At 41.5% G+C, this 22,589-nt stretch overlaps 1 protein-coding gene across 1 annotated transcript in view; it reads right to left on the bottom strand.

Moving 5' to 3' along the window:
- The window catches only part of LOC139545151 (zinc metalloproteinase-disintegrin-like berythractivase), a 29,234-nt gene that overhangs the window by 3,814 nt on the left and 2,831 nt on the right, over nucleotides 1–22,589 (bottom strand). Inside the window, exons 3-21 of the mRNA XM_071352594.1 lie at nucleotides 22,139–22,215; nucleotides 21,764–21,842; nucleotides 21,588–21,664; nucleotides 13,686–13,869; nucleotides 13,312–13,374; nucleotides 11,745–11,816; nucleotides 7,798–7,967; nucleotides 6,808–6,889; nucleotides 5,458–5,591; nucleotides 5,001–5,178; nucleotides 3,947–4,036; nucleotides 2,529–2,724; nucleotides 2,203–2,308; nucleotides 1,926–2,082; nucleotides 1,695–1,781; nucleotides 1,166–1,259; nucleotides 816–924; nucleotides 552–636; nucleotides 334–423 (exon numbers count right to left, since the gene is read on the bottom strand). Of these exons, the coding sequence (XP_071208695.1) occupies nucleotides 334–423; nucleotides 552–636; nucleotides 816–924; nucleotides 1,166–1,259; nucleotides 1,695–1,781; nucleotides 1,926–2,082; nucleotides 2,203–2,308; nucleotides 2,529–2,724; nucleotides 3,947–4,036; nucleotides 5,001–5,178; nucleotides 5,458–5,591; nucleotides 6,808–6,889; nucleotides 7,798–7,967; nucleotides 11,745–11,816; nucleotides 13,312–13,374; nucleotides 13,686–13,869; nucleotides 21,588–21,664; nucleotides 21,764–21,842; nucleotides 22,139–22,215 (2,130 nt within the window). The remainder of the gene's footprint in view (nucleotides 1–333; nucleotides 424–551; nucleotides 637–815; nucleotides 925–1,165; nucleotides 1,260–1,694; nucleotides 1,782–1,925; nucleotides 2,083–2,202; nucleotides 2,309–2,528; nucleotides 2,725–3,946; nucleotides 4,037–5,000; nucleotides 5,179–5,457; nucleotides 5,592–6,807; nucleotides 6,890–7,797; nucleotides 7,968–11,744; nucleotides 11,817–13,311; nucleotides 13,375–13,685; nucleotides 13,870–21,587; nucleotides 21,665–21,763; nucleotides 21,843–22,138; nucleotides 22,216–22,589) is intronic.

Genomic DNA, 22,589 nt, shown 5'->3' with positions numbered 1-22,589 from the left:
AGGATGATCAATGGAAACAGGATGCATATGAGCTCAATTTCGAGTCTCATAGAAAAGGGTCTGAATACTTATGTAAATAAGCTATTTCTGTTTATTTTTAATACATTTGTCATTATGGGGTATTGTGTATAGATTGCTGAGTAAATGTTTGTATTCAATCCATTTTAGAATAAGGCTGTAACATAACAAAATGTGGAAAAAGTCAAGTGGTCTGAATACTGAAGGGACTATATATTGAAATCTAATGGATTTCTTTTTTTAAGCCCATTGCATTTGTTTAGGATGTATCCATCATAATAACTAGATGCTGATATTCTCAACCATCACCATTACCTGTCGCATGGCCCTGAAGTCATGGGCTGGGGCTCGTGATAGGTTAGCAGCAGGAGGGGGTGGGGGCGGAGCACCCTTTGGTTGCTTGGGCTGGAAATTGTAAAGAGATGCATTAGCTAATAGGCACAAGTCCAGTTCATGAACACAATAATGATATCAACCAAACCCTACATTAAGATGATACTCTATAAATTAAAAAGGTATTTCACTGTTATTACCTGTGGTGGCATAGCGTTACTGGGGATTGGCAGTTTGTTATTGTGGTCGTTGTACACTTTATTGGTTTTCTGCTGGGTATGGTAGCTGGTAGATGAGCAGACAGTGACATTTTGTATTAATTTAACCTTTATTTATTCTGGAAGTCCCATTTAAGTTCAGAAGACCTCAATTGCCAGGTCTCCCTTGTAAGAGAGTATATTTACATTCATCAAAAGGGTCATCTTGTTGCAAGTCTTTATATATGGTCCACCTAGTGTACTCACCTAGGGAGAGTGGGGGACTGTTGTCTCTTCTTAAGGAACACAGCCACTACCCCAGCAATAGCAGCCAGGAGCAGCAGAGTGACTGTCACTGCAATGGCAATCAGTCCTTCTACAATCACACAGAGAGGGAGACCGTTATGGCAAGGTCTATGAGCTGAATACATGAAAGCACAGACCAAATCTTTTGGCAACACTTTACATGAAGATGTTCAAATACCTGTGTAGTAAAACACTAACACTCTAGTAACATTGTATTGACATGGAAAGTATTATCCCTTTCAACCACTGAAACCATGTTATAAAAAAACTAAGATTTTATGGATGTCTTTAGCAAGGTCTGAAGGGCCTACCTCTGGAGAGACCTGTGAAGCTTTCATCCTTTGTATCGCAGCCGGGAAGTAACCATCCTGGCTCACACTGGCACTCCATTTTGTGATTACACACCTGTAGTGGCACAACACAAACACACACATTATTATAATGGGTTTTCTACAATTCTATTTTATTGTTTGTGGTGTGACCTGGAAAGATCTGCCCCAAACCGAGTGAAACGGAGGACATTTGTCAATGGCCTATGTTCCTTATGTAACAGTTTAACTTTAGTACGTCCCCTCGCCCCGACCCGGGCGCGAACCAGGGACCCTCTGCACACATCAACAACAGTCACCCACGAAGCATCGTTACCCATCGCTCCACAAAAGCCGCGGCCCTTGCAGAGTAAGGGGAACCACTACGTCACCGATTGAAACGCTATTAGCGCGCACCACGGCTAACTAGCTAGCCATTTCACATCGGTTACACTTACTTGGTCCTTGGCTCTTATAAGTCCCCAAGCTCAAAAATACCAGAGACAGGGGCCGCTTGAAGCACTGTACTCACAGCATGTCCTTTACATAGTGCTGAGCAGTTGGTGACTCTAGGTCCGTAGGCTGTCTCAAAATCCACACATTCATTCTGGCTGCACACCTTGGAATAGAAGACGGGGAAATGGGAACAAGGGTTAAGAGTAAATAACACTCACCACATTAAATCTGACGTCTCATTTAATTTCCCCAAAACACAGCTAGAGGTACAGAAGCCTCATTGGGAAAAGCCAAAAAATCACTACACCTTTCCATCATTACACTTGGTCCCAGTGTCCACCTGTCCAAAATCACTGGTGTGATCATCGTAGAATGAGGCTTTGCAGTCGGAGAATTTCACCATGCGACCATAGTTGGGGTTGTCGTTACCGTTCTTGCAGAAGAGTTTCCCACACTGCACATCTCTACAGAGGAGAACAACGGGGAAATCATATCAGTGATACACTGCTTCAGTAACGAACACTATAATCTGAGTAGGAAAAACGGTCTATTAAAATAGCATGGTATTGCTTGTCGGGACTCACTGTCTCTGGCAGGGGATGTACTGGTTCTTTGAAGGCCGTCTACAGTAGGCGTAGTACAGTCCTCTGGTGTTCTGCTCATAGCAGTACGTTCTGGCGTTTTCAGCAGCTAAGGAGGGGATAACGCCCAATGTTACACAATGCGTTAGAGTAGTAGTGAAGCTACCATGTGTGTCCTCTGTCTCCACACTAATACACTACAGATGGAAAATGACAGGTATCAGTAAGGTTGCTGTGTGAGAATAGGATCCAGAAGAGCTACCTACATCACCTAAACAGATGAAAGGTGCATCGGTGTTGTTGAGACGGAAGGAAATGCTTTCACTTACATGGTCCATACATTTTCACACACTGGTCGCGGTGCTGTGGACACTGGCCGTTGTTGCAGTACCCACGTCCTCCATCACAGGGAATCCCGTTGACAGTGAAGACGTCCTCGGGACAGTCGGCTGATTTCCCTGTGCAGTATTCTGGCAAGTCACAGTCATCATGCATCATTCTGCACTCTCTGGACGAGGACAATATCTGTGGAGAGAGTTGTTGTTGCCATGTTTCGTATCACTAGCGTGATAGTCATGGCAGTCGGCTGCGGGAAGACTATGGCAAGATAGTCTATAAGCTTGGTGAAAGACGTGTCAGGCTGCAACTGCACTCTGAATCTACTCTGTTTGCTGAAATAGAAGTTCAAAACTAGCCTGGCTGACCCGCAGACCCACTTGGGACACAGCAAGCTGCTTTTGCCAGACAAGTTCTAAACAATACGTATCCAAGACTACGGCATTTTTTTTATTGTGATGCTATGGAAAATATTCTCCTTACAGTAATTCCTTTACTTTTTAAGTTTCATAAAATGAGAGAGTGAAAGTCAAATGTCTTTAATTTACTTATACATTTGAGTCAAACAATCTTTGACATAGTTATGCGTGTCTGCTGCTGTCCACAAGAGGGCTTTTGTATCAAAGGAACACAGAAGGAAGTAAAGAGTGGACAGAGGGAAGATCTCAAATGCAAACTCCTTGTCTCTTTCTCTAAACCCATTGGAGGAGAAGGTCAGAGGGGAGGGACCCCTGGCTTACTCATCCAATGGGTTTAAGAAGGAGATGAGGAGAGAGGAGTATGTAATTTAGATTTTCCCAGAGCAGAGGCATGGTTGAACTGTGGTCTGCTCTCACCCAGTGGTGGAAAAAGTACTCAATTGTCCTATTTGTGTAAAAGTAAAGATACCTTAACAGAAAATGACTCAAGTGAAAGTCACCCAGTAAAATTCTTCTTGAGCAAAAGTCTAAACGTATTTAGTTTTAAATATACTTAAGTATCAAAAGTATATGTAATTGCTAAAATATACTTAAGTATCAAACTACAAGTACAAATCATTTAAAATTCCTTATATTAAGCAATCCAGACCAGATAGACAAACTTAAACATAATTTACAAACGAAGCATGTGTTTAGTGAGTCCGTCAGATCAGAGGAAGTATGGATGACCAGGGATGTTCTCTTGATAAGTGGGAATTATACAATTTTCCTGAGCTGGTAAGCACACAAAATGTAACGAGTACTTTTGGGTGTCAGGGAAAATGTATTGAGTAAAAAGTACATCATTTTCTTTAGTAATATAGTGAAGTAAAAGTAAAAGTTGTAAAAAAATATATATATAAATAGTCAATTAAAGTACGGATAGCCCAAAAAACGACTTAGGTAATACTTTTAAGTATTTTTACTTAAATACTTTACACTATTGCTCTCACCTTACAGTTGTCACAGCACGCTCCTGCAGCACACTCTGAGCCCTTAGTCAGTGTGCAGCTGGTGGCATTACAGCATGGGTTTGTACACGCCTATAACAACATCAAACCATACAGTACATGTCATTAAGTCATTTTGATAATGATTTAAATATTGTATCTCAAAATAGTCAAGCCTCTGTGTATGTGTATACTTGGACTAGATACTAAGCGGTTTCCCACTACATATTTACCCCTTAGTGTATTACACCACACTAAGACATACACTAACTAAGTAAAACAAACATTGTACTGTAGTAGGCTATCAAGAGAAACTGGAATTACAGGCCTCTGAAGCAAACAAGACTTGGCAAGAGAGGAGTGGTTCAGCAAGACAGGGACATAATAAGATAGTGTCTTATCAGCCTGACTAACAGGTCTGGACAGATTGACTTGACTAAACCACTCTGTGGATAAATATAATCAAAGTTTCTTATGCCTGCTTACCATATAGGTATGGCTATCATACTGTGCATGGACATGTACAGAATAGCCTGCTGTACTATGCACAAACATGTGAAGCTTGTTGAATTTTATCAATTTGAATCACATCATTGCATTACTGCCATGTCAGTACACTCATTCGAAAGGAAATGTCCCAAACTTAGTAAACACAGGTTTTTCTGAGGTGGGCGGTGGAGGAGATACATCAGTTATCGGGAAAGGTCTGTGCTTGTCATATACATTCCTTTTGTTTACCCCTAGCCAAGGAAAACAGGTAAGATCAGACAAAGCGTAAATCTTATTCCCAGAAGTGTTTGTCTTTATCTGTCTTGTTGAAAAATAAATGTACTCTACATTTGATCAGATACGGTCAAAGATTAAAGTTAACATTTTAGTAAAAGATAGCTTTGAATAATATATATATATATATATTGTAATCACTTGAAAACCTTGTATTAACTTCATGAGAACCAAAATACTTTTGTATGATTTGAATGGTGCATTGCTGATCTAGGATAATGAGAGAAAATATACAAAAGGTGGTGTAAGGAATGTAAATGAAAGGTTCATCCACCTCCAGGGAGCCACAATCACACTGCTCTCCTATCTCCAGGAAGCCATTGCCACACACTGGGGTTGATTCCACATTCCGGTAGTCTGGCTTGTCCAGCAGACACTCAGGGTTACGATTATTCAGAAACCGGTCGTAGTTTACACTACTGCAGCTACTGAATGACTTTGGGATATCCCAGCTGAAAGAAACACTTTAGTTACCCAAATAGGCTATGTTTTCATTTAATAAAACCACTGACACACACCACTGTGCTATTGCTACACAGTCTCATGAGCTATGTTCCATGTAAATGTTTTTGCAATATGGCTGCTCTGTGTGTGTTATGGGCGGAGAACAATGCCTGTAAGTGTTCTTTAATAGAGGTTCCCTCTTCCTTGTACAACACAATCAATCAGATGGTTAATCATTGACACCATTCCAATCTAGTCACAAGATCATATCTCAAAACAGTCCTTACCTGAGGGCCCCAGCCATTATACAACTATTCCCAGAACAAACACAGGCACTGGAGTCATCGTGGTTCATGCCCAGGTTGTGGCCCATCTCGTGGGCCAATGTGGCCCCTACAGCAATGGCCCTGGGGTTGTGATCCTGTAGTAAAACACATAGTTAACATTCACTAAACCTGAATGTATTGGACCATATTTCTCTTGTAAAATAGATTTTATATCAGTGGAAACTGATATGGATGCATTGGTTAGTATTTACATTGCTATAGAGTATGAGTTACTGTTCCACTGTATTAAAGTGCACTACAATTGATCTTCCTTTTTGAGATTATCTACATGTTGGTTCATTGGCTAATTTACCATTTGAAATAATTACTTCCTCCATTCACATGATTTTTTTTGCATTTCCCGTACGTATTTATAAAACGAGTTAATCTTGCAATTCAACACACAATTTCTTCTTTGGAAACGTCACTTCTTGGAAACTTGGTAAAATCTCTCCGTTGTCCCCTTATTGCAATACCACATGAAGCAACATATAGTTGAAATACCTCAAGCAAATACAGTACTATTACCACATTCAAATAATGGCAGCTCATCGTGTATGCAAATGTAGGGAGACGGTCCAAACACTTAAAAGACACACCCTATACCCGCAGCCCTCAAATTAAATGGACACTTCTGATGACGTATCATGATGTCTGACGAGTATACACTTGCAGGCCAAGGGGCGAGGGAGAAAGGAATTATTTTTAAATGGACCACCCTTGGCCTGAAATTTGTCACTTGTGTTTTCAGCCACCGGTAGCTTGTGGATGCTTTATATGCGGTACAGTCAATTATGAATGCATGTCTACTTATATTAAATATATAATTACTAATATACGCATACTGTATGATAGCTAGCACATTAATTAACTAATGTTAGCCTGCCTAGCTGGAACTTCAAAAGGAAAATGTTTTATTTCTACAATTTCTAAAAGAGACGTGTTTGTGCCATCATGTGCATTAGTAGCACAATTTCTAACTTATTTGCATTCGTTTTTACTTATACTTGTATGTTGACTTCTCCATTGATGTTTTTAAGTTTTCGTGGACTTTTCTTAGCGGATGTACAATCGTCGCAAATTGAATTATGGGGAGTTTCAGAGTGAACATAATTGTACACTTGTAAACTTGACTAAAAACAAGGGCTGAGGGGCTTACGTTGCAAACATCCCTTGCTTGGCTAATCATTTGGACCGTCCTCCAAGATGGCGACGGGGATTCCCCTAAGGGCATAAGGCGAGGGTAAGTGGACGAGGGTGTGACTTTTCTGAGTTTGAACCACAGCCTAGATCTAATGAAATGTACTTTACCTGCACAATCCCAACGGAATGATCTGAACATAGAGTCCCAATGAAGGCCAGACCCACCGTCGATCCCTCAAAGTCAATGCCACTGAAACACAGGGAACAAGAAACATATGAACCCCACATATGTATATATATATCAAGTACCCATACATGTCACATACTCTTGTTATGAATTCTTAAATGTGGGTCTATCAATAATAACAACGTTCCAAACCAAGATGACCTCCTTATCAGGTGACCCATCAGCTGATTGTCACCCGACCCTATTTAGCTGTCTGACAAGCACACCAATAGAGAATGATAGAGGCCTCTAGTGTCCAAAAGCCTTCCACCATTTTAATGTAGTCAACTGGGTGGGACATCCAACTTCAATGGCTAATCTCTCCCGGTGATCTTGTTGGAGTCATGTCATTGGAGGACGTCCGGTATGCGCTCTTGTGTTATCTGCCTCTTTGATGTGTTATATTTAAGCAATAAGGCACGAGGGGGTGTGGTATATGGCCAATATACCACGGCTAAGGGCTGTTCTTAAGCACGACGCAACGCAGAGTGCCTGGATACAGCCCTTAGCCGTGGTATATCGGCCTTATACTACAAACCCCCAAGGTGCGTTATAGCTATAATAAACTGGGTACCAATGTAATTAGAGCAGTAAAAATACAGGTTTTGTAATACCCGTGGTATACGGTCTGATATACCATGGCTGTCAGCCAATCAGCATTCAGGGCTCGAACCACCCAGTTTATAATCCTGTTTATCTTGTACTCAACTCAAACCTTGAGAGGCTCACAGATATGTGTTTAATCAGAGAGTCAGAGATAGAGGTGAGGCACTTTAGATGAACAATTCCATTTATTTGAGTTAGCTGATTAAGTGTGCGTTGTGGGGTATCTGATGAAGTGTGCATTGTAGCCTCCTTGAAGGTGTGTCCAGGCCTACCTGATGAAGTGTGCGCTGGGGCCTTCCTAATAAGTTGTGTACGTCGTGACCTACCTGATGAGGTGTGCGTTGTCATGACGCTTGGTGTTGACCAGGTCGCTGTTCCTCCACTTGGTAAAGGCATCCAGGGTGGCACCAGCAGGGGCGGTCACTGATATCTTATCATTGTCTGTCCACACCTCCAGACCAACCAAGGCAATGAAGGTGTTGAGGGGCTTGTATACCTGCAGGCAGATTAATTGCATGGTGAGGTGAGACTCTCCCCATTAAAACAAGTAGTATTTTACCCGGACACAGATTAAGAATAGTCATGGACTAAAACAAATGTAGATAGGTTCTCCGTTGAGTTTACTTTTTTGGCCTTTTTTGTCTAGGCTTAATCTGTGTCCTGGAAACCGGCCTTAACAGTTCATTGGATAACAATTAACTCCTACAGTCCGACCATGACGCCTGCATGTTTTGGACTTCTAACCCTATAAAAACGCTATGTTTGAGCTACAGACTTCTGGGTTGTACAATTGGATTTGCCTATTTCTGCAATCAAATAGTCTGTGCGATTAACGGGGGCTGAGCTAGAGCAGTGTTTTAATTATTTTTGACATCAATAAAACTAGTGCGTACGGCCAAGTACATCACTGGCCCTAAAAATTGCCAAAGACTCCAGCCACCCTAGTCAGATTGTTCTCTCTGCTACCGCACGGCAAGCGGTACTGGAGCGCCAGGTCTAGGACCAAAAGGCTCCTTAACAGCTTCTACCCCCAAGCCATAAGACTGCTGAACAGTCGCTGTTTATTATCTACAGTTGAAGTCGGAAGTTTACATACACCTTAGCCAAATACATTTAAACTCAGTTTTTCACAATTCCTGACATTTAATCCTTGTAAAAATTCCCTGTCTTAGGTCAGTTAGGATCACCACTTTATTTTAAGAATGTGAAATGTCAGAATAATAGTAGAGAAAATGATTTATTTCAGCTTTTATTTATTTGATCACATTCCCAGTGGGTTAGAAGTTTACATACACTCAATTAGTATTTGGTAGCATTGTCTTTAAATTGTTTATCTTGGGTCAAACGTTTTGGGTAGCCTTCCCCAAGCTTCCCACAATGAGTTGGGTGAATTTTGGCCCATTCCTCCTGACAGAGCTGGTGTAACTGAGTCAGGTTTGTAGGCCTCCTTGCTCGCACACGCTTTTTCAGTTCTGCCCACAAATGTTCTATAGGATGAGGTCAGGGCTTTGTGATGGCCACTCCAATACCTTTACTTTGTTGTCCTTAAGCCATTTTTCACAACTTTGAAAGAATGCTTGGGGTCATTGTCCATTTGGAAGACCCATTTGCGACTAAGCTTTAACTTCCTGACTGATGTCTTGAGATGCTGCTTCAATATATCCACAATTTCCCTACCTCATGATGCCATCTATTTTGTGAAGTGCACCAGTCCCTCATGCAGCAAAGCCACCCCTGTGCTTCACGTTTGGGATGGTGTTCTTCGGCTTGCAAGCCTCCTCCTTTTTCCTCCAAACATAATGATGGTCATTATGGCCAAACAGTTCCATTTTTGCTTCATCAGACCAGAGGACATTTCTCCAAAAAGTTTGATCTTTGTCCCCATGTGCAGTTGCAAACCGTAGTCTGGCTTTTTTATAGCGGTTTTGGAGCAGTGGCTTCTTCCTTGCTGAGCGGCCTTTCAGGTTGTGCAAATATAGGACTCGTTTTACTGTGGATATAGAAATGTTTGTACCTGTTTCCTCCAGCATCTTTACAAGGACCTTTGCTGTTGTTCTGGGATTGATTTGCACTTTTCGCACCAAAGTACATTCATCTCTAGGAGACAGAACGCCTCGCCTTCCTCAGCGGTATGACGGCTGCGTGGTCCCATGGTGTTTATACTTGCATACTATTGTTTGTACAGATGAATGTGGTACCTTCAGGCGTTTGGAAATTGCTCCCAAGGATGAACCAGAGTTGTGGAGGTCTACAATCTTTTTTTATGAGGTCTTGGCTGATTTCTTTTGATTTTCCCATGATGTCAAGCAAAGAGGCACTGAGTTTGAAGGTAGGCCTTGAAATACATCTACAGGTACACCTCCAATTGACTCAAATGATGTCAATTAGCCTATCAGAAGCTTCTAAAGCCATGACATAATTTTCTGGAATTTTCCAAGCTGTTTAGGCAGTCAACTTAGTGTATGTAAACTTCTGACCCACTGGAATTGTGATACAGTGAATTATAAGTGAAATAATCTGTCTGTTAACAATTGTTGGAAAGATTACTTGTGTCATGCACGAAGTAGATGTCCTAACCGACTTGCCAAAACTATAGTTTGTTAACAAGAAATTTGTGGAGTGGTTGAAAAACGAGTTTAATGACTCCAACCTAAGTGTATGTACACTTCTGACTTCAGCTATTTTTATTTTTATTTTTTATTTTTTCACCTTTATTTAACCAGGTAGGCAAATTGAGAACACGTTCTCATTTACAATTGCGACCTGGCCAAGATTAAGCAAAGCAGTTCGACACATACAACAACACATAGTTACACATGGAGTAAAACAAACATACAGTCAATAATACAGTGAAAAATAAGTCTATATACAATATGAGCAAGTGAGGTGAGATAAGGGAGGTGAAGGCAAACAAAATATATATATAAATAAATAAAAATATAAAAAGGCCATGGTGGCGAAGTAAATACAATATAGCAAGTAAAAAAATAAAAAAAAGTAGAGTAGAGATAGTAGAGATAGAAAAAGTAGAGATAGAAATAATGGGGTGCAAAGGAGCAAAATAAATAAATAAATACAGTAGGTAAAGAGGTAGTTGTTTGGGCTAAATTATAGATGGGCTATGTACAGGTGCAGTAATCTATGAGCTGCTCTGCTCTGTGTATGTAAGCTATCTGCATAGTCACTATACAAATTACCTCGACTAACCTGTACCCCCGCACACTGACTCGGTACCGGTTCCCCCTGTATATAGCCTCATTATTGTTATGTAATTTTCTTCTGTTACTTTTTTTTTAATCACTTTAGTTTATTTAGTAAATATTTTCTTAAGTCTATTTCTTGAACTGCATTGTTGGTTAAAAGCTTGTAAGTAAGCATTTCACGGAATGTGACAAATTAAATTCTATTTGATTTGATATGATATGATTTAAAAATAATGGCTGGACATGCAGATAAATGAAGGTCAGATAAATAAATAGGCGTTTTTGCTGGAGTCTCACGACTGATAGGGTTCAAATATAGTGAGGTTTCAGTTGAATGACCTTCACAAGGCAGAGAAGAAAACAAGTACTGTACAAGCAGAGGCAGAATACAAAAAGGTGAGGATTTTTTTTTAACATGGTGTTGGGTGACCAGACAGCAGGGACATGCTCCTGTCTAGGTGCTTTTAGCGACGCAGGTCTATTTACATGCAATAGTGTTGCTTTGAATTGTATTGGGTTGCACAAAAACAGTCCGTGGGAAGCCAGAAGATAAATACAATTCCATTTCAACTTCATGTGCCGGTGGGCAGGACGGTTGGTCTAAAAAATTATATTATTAAACAGACTTTCCAAACGTGGATCTGTTGTAGACCCATTTTCTCTGTGCTTACCTCATGTCAAAATAAAAGTCCTGCACATGTGCCATATGTGGAATAAAATTTTAAACTAATGGGGAACTTTTATTTTGAGGTAAGCGGAGAGAAAGTGGGTGTACAACAGAAAGCCTGTTTAATAATATGGTCCTTTAGATATTTTGTCTCAAATTCCCCCCATCATAATGACCAACTTACTGTGCTGTTCCCACCGGCACAGTAAGTTGGAATGGAATTACATTTCACTTCTGGCTTCCCATGGACTGTTTTTGTGGAACCAAATACAATTGAAAGCAACTCTAGTGTATGTAAATAGACCTATGTTGCTAAAAGCACCCACTATAGGTCCTGTTGGGGATCTTATACGGGATTTACTGGCAGTTTGCTAATACTGCCACCTTGCAGGGACTGACTCACCATGTTGACAAAGTTGACCACTTCAAATATCCTCTTACGCAGCTCTCTGAGGTTACTCTTCATGTTCTTGTACTGAAATAGCATCATGTTTTAGTACAATCACAAGAGAACAGTGGAGATCCTGTTTCACAATACATTACTCACTACTGACTCATTAGATACTGTATACTGAACAAAAATATAAACGCAATATGCAACAATTTCTAAGATTTTACTGAGTTAATTTAAAGAAATCAGTCAATTGAAATAAATCCATTAGGCCCCAATCTATGGATTTAACATGACTGGGAATACAGATATGCATCTGATGGTCACAGATACTTTAATAAAAATAGGTAGGGGCTAGGATCAGAAAACCAGTCAGTATCTGGTGTGACCACCATTTGGCTCATGCAGCGCGACACATCTCCTTCACATAGAGTTGACTGTGGCACGTGGAATGTTGTCCCACTCCTCTTCAATGGCTGTGCGAAGTTGCTTGATATTGGCGGGAACTGGAACACATCCCAAACATGCTCAATGGGTGACATGTCTGGTGAATGTGCAGGCCATGGAAGAATTGTGTACAGATCCTTGCAACATGGGGCCAGGCATTATCATGCTGAAACATGAGGTGATCGCGTTGGATGAATGGAATGACAATGGGCCTCAGGATCTCTTCATGGTATCTCTGTGCATTCAAATTGCCATCGATAAAATGCAATTGTGTTCATTGTCCGTAGCTTATACCTGCCCATGCCATAAACCCACCGCCACAATCAGGCACTCTGGTGAGTACGACGAGCACGCAGGTGAGCTTCCCTGAGATGGTTTCTGACAGTTTGTGCATAACTTCTTCGGTCGTGCAAACCCCCAGTTTCATCAGCTGTCTGGGTGGCTCATCCCAGACCATTCTGCAGGTGAAGAAGTCAAATGTGGAGGTCCTGGGCTTGGCATGGTTACACATCGTCTGCGGTCGTGAGGCCGGTAGGACATACTGCCAAATTTTCTAAAACGACGTTGGAGGTGGCTTATGGTAGAGAAAGGAACATTCAATTCTCTGGCAACAGCTCTGGTGGCCATTCCTGCAGTCAGCATGCCAATTGCATGCTCCCTCAAAACTTAAGACATATGTGGCATTGTGTTGTGTAACAAAACTGCACATTTTAGAGTGGCATTTTATTGCCCCCAGCACAAGGTGCACCTGTGTAATGATCATGCTGTTTAATCAGCTTCTTGACATGCCACACCTGTCAGGATTATCTTGGCAAAGTAGAAATGCTCATGAACAGGGATGTAAACAAATTTGTGCACCACATTTTACAGAAATAGGGTTTTGTGCCTATTGGAACAATTCTGGGATCTTTTACTTCAGCTCATGAAACATGGGACTAACACATTACATGTTGTGTTTATATTTTTGTTTATTATAGATATAGGTTGGTTTGATCTAAATACAATTAGGTCAAGTAATGGCCAATTAAATAATGTTAATGAAATATTGAAGTATGAAATGATCAAGTGTATTGTGTTGATTCTGGTAAAGGTGGGACTTGTATTTCTGATGTATTTGTCTGCAAGTTCTTACCTCACGGTTGTCTGCAACGAGGACGAGCTCAACATACTTTTGCTGTTGAAGTAGAGATGGACCCTAATAAACAGGAAACCATTGTTGTAATATATATGGTTCATTTCTTTTTAGGAAGGAAGTGGAGTGTGCTCATCCAACTTGAGTCGAGGTGCATCCCCAAAAATGTGATCATCATTGAAAATAAAAAGGCACAACCCACGCTTACCATTAAAAACTCAATGTTTTTTCAAAGGTTGACGTTTCAGCTATCAATGACCTTCATTAGAACACATAATTTCCTGTTCTGCTATTTCTGTTTTGATGTGAGATACCACATCAGACTATATTTAAATTGGGAAATTTCAAATATATTAATAGATTGTATGTCTTACTGAGGCTCGAGAGCGGCTCTTGCTAGTTATGGGAGGGTAGTCTGCATTCCAGCTAGTGTTGGTGACTCCACACACCACAGGCTTGGGGCTCTGGTCCTCGTATTTTAGCACTGCGTGATCGCCATCATCCCCCCCTGACAGAGGCTCAATCAGGTACCTTTGGGCGGCTGTTCTGAAATATCCCCTAAAATAAAAACATATAATAGACATGACACAACTGATTTGGGGTATAGAATAGTGTTTCACTGTGGACTTACACTACTGGTCAAAAGTTTTAGAACACCTACTTATTCAAGGGTTTTCTTTATTTTTACTATTTTCTACATTATAGAAATACATCAAAACTATTAAATATCACATATGGAATCATGTTGTAACCAAAAAAGTGTCAAACAAATCAAAATATATTTTAAATTTAAGATTCTTCAAATAGCCACCCTTTGCACACTCTTGGCATTCTCTAAACCAGCTTCACCTGGAATGCTTTTCCAACAGTCTTGAAGGAGTTCCCACATGTGCTGAGCACTTGTTGGCTGCTTTTCCTTCACTCTGCGGTCCGACTCATCCCAAACCATCTCAATTTGGTTGAGGTCGGGGGATTGTTAGGGTAATTTCAGTGTAGGAAAGGATGAAACAGCGTCTGTGCCACCAGTAAGTACAGATAGTAGTATAAATCCCCTCGCACAGTCCCCGCAGCCGGACAACTTTCTCATGGCTTCTGGAGGGAAATGCTGTAGGAATGCTCAACCGGTGTCGCTCATTCAGCCGACAGAAACTTTCAACCGGTTTTCCCCATTAAGCAGCGAGTCGGAGTCTGAGGCCGAGCCTTCTCTTGTCTCTACTCCTCCCGTTACGGGGTCTGAGACGCCGAAGCTTCCCACCATTAGCTCTGACAAATTGAAAACCCTAGTCATTGGCGACTCCATTACCCGCAGTATTAGACTTAAAACGAATCATCCAGCGACCATACACTGTTTACCAGGGGGCAGGGCTACCGACGTTAAGGCTAATCTGAAGATGGTGCTGGCTAAAGCTAAAACTGGCGAGTGTAGAGAGTATAGAGATATTGTTATCCACGTCGGCACCAACGATGTTAGGATGAAACAGTCAGAGGTCACCAAGCGCAACATAGCTTCAGCGTGTAAATCAGCTAGAAAGATGTGTCGGCATCGAGTAATTGTCTCTGGCCCCCTCCCAGTTAGGGGGAGTGATGAGCTCTACAGCAGAGTCTCACAACTCAATCGCTGGTTGAAAATTGTTTTCTGCCCCTCCCAAAAGATAGAATTTGTAGATAATTGGCCCTCTTTCTGGGACTCACCCACAAACAGGACCAAGCCTGGCCTGCTGAGGAGTGACGGACTCCATCCTAGCTGGAGGGGTGCTCTCATCTTATCTACCAACATAGACAGGGCTCTAACTCCTCTAGCTCCACAATGAAATAGGGTGCAGGCCAGGCAGCAGGCTGTTAGCCAGCCTGCCAGCTTAGTGGAGTCTGCCACTAGCATAGTCAGTGTTGTCAGCTCAGCTATCTCCATTGAGACTGTGTCTGTGCCTCGACCTAGGTTGGGCAAAACTAAACATGGCGGTGTTCGCCTTAGCAATCTCACTAGGATAAAGACCTCCTCCATTCCTGCCATTATTGAAAGAGATCGTGATACCTCACATCTCAAAATAGGGCTACTTAATGTTAGATCCCTCACCTCAAAGGCAGTTATAGTCAATTAACTAATCACTGATCATAATCTTGATGTGATTGGCCTGACTGAAACATGGCATAAGCCTGATGAATTTACTGTGTTAAATGAGGCCTCACCTCCTGGTTACACTAGTGACCATATCCCCCGTGCATCCCGCAAAGGCGGAGGTGTTGCTAACATTTACGATAGCAAATTTCAATTTACCAAAAGAAGATGACGTTTTCGTCTTTTGAGCTTCTAGTCATGAAATCTATGCAGCCTACTCAATCACTTTTTATAGCTACTGTTTACAGGCCTCCTGGGCCATATACAGCGTTCCTCACTGAGTTCCCTGAATTCCTATCGGACCTTGTAGTCATAGCAGATAATATTCAAATTTTTGGTGATTTTAATAGTCACATGGAAAAGTCCACAGACCCACTCCAAAAGGCTTTCGGAGCCATCATCGACTCAGTGGTTTTTTTCCAACATGTCTCTGGACCTACTCACTGCCACTGTCATACTATGGACCTAGTTTTGTCCCATGGAATAAATGATGTAGATCTTAATGTTTTTCCTCATAATCCTGGACTATCGGACCACCATTTTATTACGTTTGCAATCGCAACAAATAATCTGCTCAGACCCCAACCAAGGAGCATCAAAAGTCGTGCTATAAATTCTCAGACAACACAAAGATTCCTTGATGCCCTTCCAGGCTCCTTCTGCCTACCCAAGGACGCCAGAGGACAAAAATCAGTTAACCACCTAACTGAGGAACTCAATTTAACCTTGCGCAATACCCTAGATGCAGTTGCACCCCTAAAAACTAAAAACATTTGTCATAAGAAACTAGCTCCCTGGTATACAGAAAATACCCGAACTCTGAAGCAAGCTTCCAGAAAATTGGAACGGAAATGGCGCCACACCAAACTGGAAGTCTTCCGACTAGCTTGGAAAGACAGTACCGTGCAGTATCGAAGAGCCCTCACTGCTGCTCGATCATCCTATTTTTCCAACTTAATTGAGAAAAATAAGAACAATCCAAAATTTAGTTTGATACTGTCGCAAAGCTAACAAAAAGCAGCATTCCCCAAGTGAGGATGGCTTTCACTTCAGCAGTAATAAATTCATGAACTTCTTTGAGGAAAAGATCATGATCATTAGAAAGCAAATGACGGACTCCTCTTTAAATCTGCATATTCCTCCAAAGCTCAGCTGTCCTGAGTCTGCACAACTCTGCCAGGACCTAGGATCAAGAGAGACACTTAAGTGTTTTAGTACTAAATCTCTTGACACAATGATGAAAATAATCATGGCCTCTAAACCTTCAAGCTGCATACTGGACCCTATTCCAACTAAACTACTTAAAGAGCTGCTTCATGTGCTTGGCCCTCCTATGTTGAACATAATAAACGGCTCTCTATCCACCGGATGTGTACCAAACTCACTAAAAGTGGCAGTAATAAAGCCTCTCTTGAAAAAGCCAAACCTTGACCCAGAAAATATAAAAAAAACTATTGGCCTATATCGAATCTTCCATTCCTCTCAAAAAATAAATAAAAAGCTGTTGCGCAGCAACTCACTGCCTTCCTGAAGACAAACAATGTATACGAAATGCTTCAGTCTGGTTTTAGACCCCATCATAGCACTGAGACTGCACTTGTGAAGGTGGTAAATGACCTTTTAATGGCGTCAGACCGAGGCTCTGCATCTGTCCTTGTGCTACTAGACCTTAGTGCTGCCTTTGATACCATCGATCACCACATTCTTTTGGAGAGATTGGAAACCCAAATTGGTTCTGGCCTGGTTTAGATCTTATCTGTCAGAAAGATATCAGTTTGTCTCTGTGAATGGTTTGTCCTCTGACAAATCAACTGTACATTTCGGTGTTCCTCAAGGTTCCGTTTTAGGACCACTATTGTTTTCACTATATATTTTACCTCTTGGGGATGTCATTCGAAAACATAATGTTAACTTTCACTGCTATGCGGATGACACACAGCTGTACATTTCAATGAAACATGGTGAAGCCCCAAAATTGCCCTCGCTAGAAGCCTGTGTTTCAGACATAAGGAAGTGGATGGCTGAAAACGTTCTACTTTTAAGCTCGGACAAAACAGAGATGCTTGTTCTAGGTCCCAAAAAACAAAGAGATCTTCTGTTGAATCTGACAATTAATCTTGATGGTTGTAAAGTCGTCTCAAATAAAACTGTGAAGGACCTCTGCGTTACTCTGGACCCTGATCTCTCTTTTGACGAACATACCAAGCCTGTTTCAAGGACAGCTTTTTTCCATCTACGTAACATTGCAAAAATCAGAAACGTTCTGTCCAAAAATTATGCAGAAAAATTAATCCATGCTTTTGTTACTTCTAGGTTAGACTACTGCAATGCTCTACTTTCCGGCTACCCGGATAAAGCACTAAATAAACTTCAGTTAGTGCTAAATACGGCTGCTAGAATCCTGACTAGAATGAAAAAATTTGATCATATTACTCCAGTGCTAGCCTCCCTACACTGGCTTCCTGTTAAGGCAAGGGCTGATTTCAAGGTTTTACTGTTAACCTACAAAGCGTTACATGCGCTTGCTCCTACCTATCTTTCCGAGTTGTTCCTGCCGTACATACCTACACGTACGCTACGGTCACAAGACGCAGGCCTCCTAATTGTCCCTAGAATTTCTAAGCAAACAGCTGGAGGCAGCACTTTCTCCTATAGATCTCCATTTTTATGGAATGGTCTGCCTACCCATGTGAGAAACGCAGACTCGGTCTCAACTTTTAAGTCTTTACTGAAGACTCATCTCTTCAGTGGGTCATATGATTGAGTGTAGTCTGGCCCAGGAGTGTGAAGGTGAACGGAAAGGCTCTGGAGCAACGAACCGCCCTTGCTGTCTCTGCCTGGCCGGTTCCCCTCTCTCCGGTGGGATTCTCTACCTCTAACCCTATTACAGGGGCTGAGTCACTGGCTTACTGGTGCTCTTTCATGCCGCCCCTAGGAGGGGTGCGTCACTTGAGTGGGTTGAGTCACTGACGTGATCTTCCTGTCTAGGTTGGCGCCCCCCCCCCTTGGGTTGTGCCGTGGCGGAGATCTTTGTGGGCTATACTCGGCCTTGTCTCAGGATGGTAAGTTGGTGGTTGAAGATATCCCTCTGGTGGTGTGGGGGCTGTGCTTTGGCAAAGTGGATGGGGTTATATCCTTCCTGTTTGGCCCTGTCCGGGGGTATCATCGGATGGGGCCACAGTGTCTCCTGACCCCTCCTGTCTCAGCCTCCAGTATTTATGCTGCATTAGTTTATGTGTCGGGGGCTAGGGTCAGTTTGTTATATCTGGAGTACTTCTCCTGTCTTATCCGGTGTCCTGTGTGAATTTAAGTATGCTCTCTCTAATTCTCTCTTTCTTTCTCTCTCTCGGAGGACCTGAGCCCTAGGACCATGCCTCAGGATGACCTGGCATGATGACTCCTTGCTGTCCCCAGTCCACCTGGCCGTGCTGCTGCTCCAGTTTCAACTGTTCTGCCTGCAGCTATGGAACCCTGACCTGTTCACCGGACATGCTACCTGTCCCAGACCTGCTGTTTTCAACTCTCTAGAGACCGCAGGAGCGGTAGAGATACTCTTAATGATCGGCTATGAAAAGCCAACTGACATTTACTCCTGAGGTGCTGACTTGCTGCACCCTCGACAACTACTGTGATTATTATTATTTGACCATGCTGGTCATTTATGAACATTTGAACATCTTGGCCATGTTCTGTTATAATCTCCACCCGGCACAGCCAGAAGAGGACTGGCCACCCCTCATAGCCTGGTTCCTCTCTAGGTTTCTTCCTAGGTTTGGCCTTTCTAGGGAGTTTTTCCTAGCCACCGTGCTTCTACACCTGCATTGCTTGCTGTTTGGGGTTTTAGGCTGGGTTTCTGTACAGCACTTTGAGATATCAGCTGATGTACAAAGGGCTATATAAATAAATTTGATTTGATTTGATTGTGGAGGCCAGGTCATCTGATGCAGCACTCCATCACTCTCTTTCTTGGTAAAATAGCCCTTACAAAGCCTGGAGGTGTGTTGGGTCATTTTCCTGTTGAAAAACAAATGATAGTCTCACTAAGCCCATACCAGATGGGATGGCATATCGCTGCAGAATGCTGTGGTAGCCAAGCTGGTTAAGTGTGCCAATTCTGAATACTTCACAGACAGTGTCACCATCACACCAGAACACCTCCTCCTCCATTCTTTACGGTGGGAAATACACATGCGGAGATCATCCGTTCACCCACACCGCATCTCACAAAGACACGGCGGTTTGAACCAAAAATCTCCCATTTGGACTCCAGACCAAAGGACGAATTTCCACCGGTCTCATGTCCATTGTTTGTATTTCTTGGCCCAAGCAAGTCTCTTCCTCTTATTGGTGTCCTTTAGTTGTGGTTTCTTTGCAGCAATTTGACCATGAAGGCCTGATTCACACAGTCTCCTCTGAACAGTTGATGATGAGGTGTGTCTGTTACTTGAACTCTGTGAAAAATGTATTTGGCCTACAATTTCTGAGGCTGGTAACTCTAATGAACCTATCCTCTGCAGCAGAGGTAACTCTGGGTCTTCCTTTTCTGTGGCGGTCCTCATGAGAGCCAGAGCCAGTTTCATCATAGGGCTTGATGGTTTTTGAAACTGCACATGAAGAAACTTTCAAAGTTCTTGAAATTTTCCGTATTGACTGACCTTCATGTCTTAAAGTAATGATGGACTGTCGTTTCTCTTTGCTTTTTTGAGCTGTTCTTGCCATAATATGGATTTGGTCTTTTACCAAATAGGGCTGTCTTCAGTAATCCCCCCTACCTTGTCACAACACAACTGATTGGCTCAAACGCATTAAGAAGTAAATCAATTCCACAAATTATCTTTTAAGAATGCACATCTGTTAACTTCTTCGGGGTAGGGGGCAGCATTTTCACTTTTGGATACATAGCATGCCCAAATTCAACTGCCTGCTACTCATCCCCAGAATATAAGAAAACACTCTGAAGTTTCTAAAACTGTTTGAATCATGTCTGTGAGTATAACAGAACCTATGTAGCAGGCAATACCCCGAGGACAAACCATTCAGAATTTTTTTGTTGTTGAGGTCACTGTCTTTTCAATGAGTTTCATTGGGACACTAGATTTCTAAGGGACTTGTTTGCAGTTCCTACCGCTTCCACTGGATGTCACCAGTCTTTGGAAATTGGTTGAGGTTATTCCTTTGTGTAATGAAGAAGTACGGCCATCTTAAATGAGGATCACTTGAAGTAAATTGTTTGAGAGAGGCAACATTACCAGAAAAGTTGCGTCAGTTTGTTTTCTTTTTGTATTGAACACAGATCATCCCGTCTTCAATTTGATCGATTATTAACGTTTAAAAATACCTAACGTTGTATTACAAAAGTAGTTTGAAATGTTTTGGTAAAGTTTACATGTAACTTTTGATATATTTTGTAGTGACGTTGCGCAAGTTGGAAGCTGTGTTTTTCTGGATGAAACGTGCCAAATAAATTGACATTTTGGATATATATCGACGGAATTAATCGAACAAAAGGACCATTTGTGATGTTTATGGGACATATTGGAGTGCCAACAAAAGAAGTTCGTCAAAGGTAAGGCATGAATTATATTTTTATTTCTGCGTTTTGTGTCGTGCCTGCAGTGTTGAAATATGCTACTCTCTTTGTTTACTGTTGTGCTATCATCAGATAATAGCATCTTATGCTTTCGCCGAAAAGCCTTTTTGAAATCTGACATGTTGGCTGGATTCACAACGAGTGTAGCTTTAATTTGGTATCTTACATGTGTGATTTAATGAAAGTTTGATTTTTATATAATTTTATTTGAATATGGCGCTCTGTATTTTCCCTGGCTATTGGCCAGGTGGGACGATTGCGTCCCACCTACCCCAGAGAGGTTAATGAAGCCTCATGAAGCTGTTTGAGAGAATGCCAAGAGTGTGCAAAGCTGTCATCAAGGCAAAGGGTGGATATTTGAAGAATCTCAAATATAAAATATATTTTGATTTGTTTAACACTTTTTTGGTTACTACATGATTCCATATGTGTTATTTCATAGTTTTGATGTCTTCACTATAATTCTACAACATAGAAAATAGTAAAAATAAAGAAAAACCCTTGAATGAGTAGGTGTTCTAAAACTTTTGACCTGTAGTGTATATGCTGTAGAAATGTGGGGCTGCCTACCTGAGTCCATCGCAGGTGCTCATGCTAACCGTTGACTCACTGTCATTCACAATAGTGCCGTGGTAGTAGCAGTGGTCCTGGAGAAGAGAATGAATTAAAAGGTTTAAGGGCCTTCTAATCAAGACACTTCTACACAGCCTCCTGCTACCTATCAAGGGTTTGTTATAATCACTAACCACATCCTGAGGCGTAGAGGTGACTGGTGTACCATCCTCAGTGTAGTAAGTCTCACTATAGTCGTTGGTGAGTAATTCACTGAGGGAACCAAAATAAAGTTATTCATTACATTATTTCATCAGGCACCTACATGTTCAAAGGAATTCATGCTGTGGTAAAACAAAATTGTGTCATTCCATTAATGACGCTTGACAATGATGCAGTGTGTAATTATAAAGGAGAACTGAAAATTACACTGTGGTAAGACAGTTCTCTACATACTGACCGTTCTTGTTAAGGAGAATGATGAAGCATGTGATCATTCTACTGATGTTGTGTAAGAGGTTAACATTTAGGAGAAAAAGATTGAAGGTGGCTTTTGCTAGAGTACATACCCATTCTTCTCCAGATGCATCTCAATGTCTTTCCCACCCACTCTCATTGCATACTTCATAGTTTCCAGTCTGGATGACTGATGGAGAGAATTAGGTCACACTTTATATGGATAGTTTACTATCAACAAACTATCTGTTGAAAAGCAACTGCTTGCTACGTTTAGAGATAGGGTTAGGGTAAGGGTTAAGTTTAAGGTGAGGGTTAGTAGATAGTTAGTTGAAATGTTACTGATAGACTGTAGATACTTTGTAGAGCATCTATAGATGGACTATCCAAATAAAGTGTTACAGAGAATTAGGATTAGTTGATACCCTAGATGCAGTATAATATCTCCTCACTACATTAACATGGTTGATCTTCCACCACTTTATTACAAGCATTAAACACAGTTGTTAACAAATAATATTTTGGTATTGGTGTGTATTTCACATCAAAACAGCTCCTGTGCAG

This window comes from Salvelinus alpinus, chromosome 19 (assembly GCF_045679555.1).
Source record: "Salvelinus alpinus chromosome 19, SLU_Salpinus.1, whole genome shotgun sequence".
NCBI classification, from domain to species: Eukaryota; Metazoa; Chordata; class Actinopteri; order Salmoniformes; family Salmonidae; genus Salvelinus; species Salvelinus alpinus.
Note: the sequence above shows the minus strand (reverse complement) of the source record. Positions and strands in the feature narration are given on the sequence as shown.